The 2,619-nt window shown below is 35.4% G+C and overlaps 1 protein-coding gene across 1 annotated transcript in view; it reads left to right on the top strand.

Moving 5' to 3' along the window:
- The window catches only part of LOC119585154 (endoplasmic reticulum-Golgi intermediate compartment protein 3-like), a 12,020-nt gene that overhangs the window by 8,294 nt on the left and 1,107 nt on the right, over positions 1 to 2,619 (top strand). Inside the window, exons 3-9 of the mRNA XM_037933784.1 lie at positions 166 to 324; positions 492 to 611; positions 915 to 1,023; positions 1,178 to 1,343; positions 1,601 to 1,658; positions 1,804 to 2,039; positions 2,216 to 2,310. Of these exons, the coding sequence (XP_037789712.1) occupies positions 166 to 324; positions 492 to 611; positions 915 to 1,023; positions 1,178 to 1,343; positions 1,601 to 1,658; positions 1,804 to 2,039; positions 2,216 to 2,310 (943 nt within the window). The remainder of the gene's footprint in view (positions 1 to 165; positions 325 to 491; positions 612 to 914; positions 1,024 to 1,177; positions 1,344 to 1,600; positions 1,659 to 1,803; positions 2,040 to 2,215; positions 2,311 to 2,619) is intronic.

Here is a 2,619-nt window from a genome sequence, read left to right as displayed (position 1 = left end):
TGTTTTGTGCATGCATGTGTATTTTATTCTGGATGTGGTCTGGATAGGTATGTGTCATTTGTGTAGATTTTCACTTTTTTTTATTCTGAGTTGAGAGCTGAATGTTTATTTTTTGAAGCTGAAAACTTCAAACATGATTGAAATGATCTTTTTCTCTCTCAACAGTAACAGTTGTTGCTGGTCTGTTCATGACTCTTCTCTTTTTGTCGGAACTCTATGACTACTTAACACCCAAGATTGCAGAGGACCTTTTCGTTGACACCACAAGAGGGAGTAAACTGCGCATTAATTTTGACGTCATATTTCCGAGCATCCCATGCAATTGCAAGTCTCCTTGTTCCTTGTACAAGTTATATATTTTTATATATTTATTTGGGATTATAACTTAAAAGATCACCATATAATTTAGTGAAAAGATATCTGCCAAATAGATGAAGCTTTCCTTATATTTGTCTCCTGTCTTAAATTCCCATATTTCCTTTAACGTGAAGTGTTGAGCTTGGATGCCATGGACCTAAGTGGCGAGCAGCATGTCAATGTTCAGCACAACATATACAAACGGAAGTTAGATTTGCAGGGAAGACCTTTGCAAGATCCAGAAAGACAAGAACGTAAGTAGTTATGGAGTTTTGGAAATCAGATAGTACTGTCATAATAGTTGCCTGTTTATGTGCAGACAGCATTTTTGGATAGAAGGATAAAATCAAATCTGTTCATGTAGTTTTGATGATAATTATAGGAGTGTTCTCTCAAAGACAACATAGGTGTATACATCCTATTTCTGCTGTTTATGATGATTATTGTCAGATATATATTAAGCTAATGGATTTCATTACCTTGTTTATTAATTGATTTAAAAAACATCAGTGATAATTATACAAAATAACAAATTTCAATCTTCATTTTTGTGACAGATATTGGCCATAGCAAAGACGATAGTACCAATACAACTCAAGGAAGTACTGCAGAAGTAACTACACCCAAATGTGGAAGTTGTTACGGGGCAGAATCTGAAAAAAATCAGTAAGTCTTGAGTGTTTTTCTGTAGAAATACAGAGCAACTATTTCTCATCCTGTAATGATAACTTCTACTTTAGAACTACAAAGAGGAATAGAAGTGGATCCATTCTGTGCTAAAAAGTCTTGAATCTAATTGCTTTCTTTTCTGTTTGTGTAGATGCTGTAACTCCTGCGAAGATGTCAAGGATGCATACCGCACCAAGGGCTGGGCAGTGCCGCCTCTCAAAGATATAGAGCAATGTGTACGAGAGGGTAAGCTGGTGGAGTCTGAGGAGCTACCAAAGGAGGGCTGTCAGATGTATGGATATTTGGAAGTAAACCGGGTAAGAACAAGGAATGTTGCATTGCCCAGATATTTTGCAGCATACTTTGCTGGTGTCATGTTAAGACAAATAATTGAAACTAAGAATTATTTTATTTTCTGGGTAAAATATTTTCATTACTAAACTTTGTGTTATATTTCAATCCTGCGTTAGTCAGTTCATTTCCTCTCTTCTGTACACTAGCAATTTTGCCATAGTATTTACCTATATTACATAATGATTTTGATCTCTCTTTTATGTTATCCAAATAAATTCAGGTTGGGGGTAATTTCCATATAGCTCCTGGGAAGTCCTTCCAGCACAATCACCTTCACAGTAAGTCCAGAATTGTTTTATCAGTAGTTCTGTAACTTAAAACTAGTTTGCCATAGTAGATTTTACTTCAACCATCTTTATTTATTTATATAATGTTGACTGAAGAAGGCTGCTGCAATATTGTAATCTTTCTGGCTCTCTGCAGTACATGATGTTCAGCAGTATAAAACAAAGGATTTTGACCTCTCTCATCGCATCCGGCATCTCAGCTTTGGCTATAACATCCCTGGCAAAACTAACCCTATTGATGGAACTGAATTCACAACTGAGAAGGGACCAAAAACCATCACTTACTATGTCAAAATTGTACCCACAACATACGAGAGGGTAGATGGCTCTACGCTATCCACTAATCAGTTCTCGGTCACTCAACACCAAAAGGTAATTGCAGTTTTGTTATTTGTTTCTTTTCTTTAATCATGAGAATTACCATGGAAAATTGTATTTTGTATGTCACTTGATAGATTTTTATGTACATATAAATTTCTCTCTTCTGAAAATCATATTCTTTATATATATACATTTATATAGCTATAAATTCATTTCCTTTTCATTAGTCCCTTCAGATGGGACTGGGAGAGTCTGGTCTTCCAGGGGTCTTCTTCACTTATGAACTGTCTCCTATGATGGTCAAGTACACGGAAAAACACAAGTAAGTGAAGATACTAATTTTCATTCATAAAGAGAGGGGAAAGGAAGGAAGTCTTCGGTGACAATTTATTGAAGAGAGAGAGAGTAAATGGGTGAGTGTGTGCATGTGCATAGGCCTGTGATTGTGATGATAGGTGATATGAATAAAAAATGGGTTTTAACTTTTAGATCATTTCACTACTCTCTCATGCTAGTAACTGGAAGTATTAGTCAGAAAATTCTCAGTTTATTGTAAACTTTTGCCATTTGCTGTGATTTTCTTCTTTTTCCACAATTACTAGTAGATTATCCAAAATGAATGATTAGTAAG

The sequence above is a fragment of the Penaeus monodon genome, chromosome 19 (genome assembly GCF_015228065.2).
Source record: "Penaeus monodon isolate SGIC_2016 chromosome 19, NSTDA_Pmon_1, whole genome shotgun sequence".
NCBI classification, from domain to species: Eukaryota; Metazoa; Arthropoda; class Malacostraca; order Decapoda; family Penaeidae; genus Penaeus; species Penaeus monodon.
The sequence above is the reverse complement of the archived record's forward strand: the minus strand, read 5'-3'. Positions and strand labels throughout refer to the sequence as shown.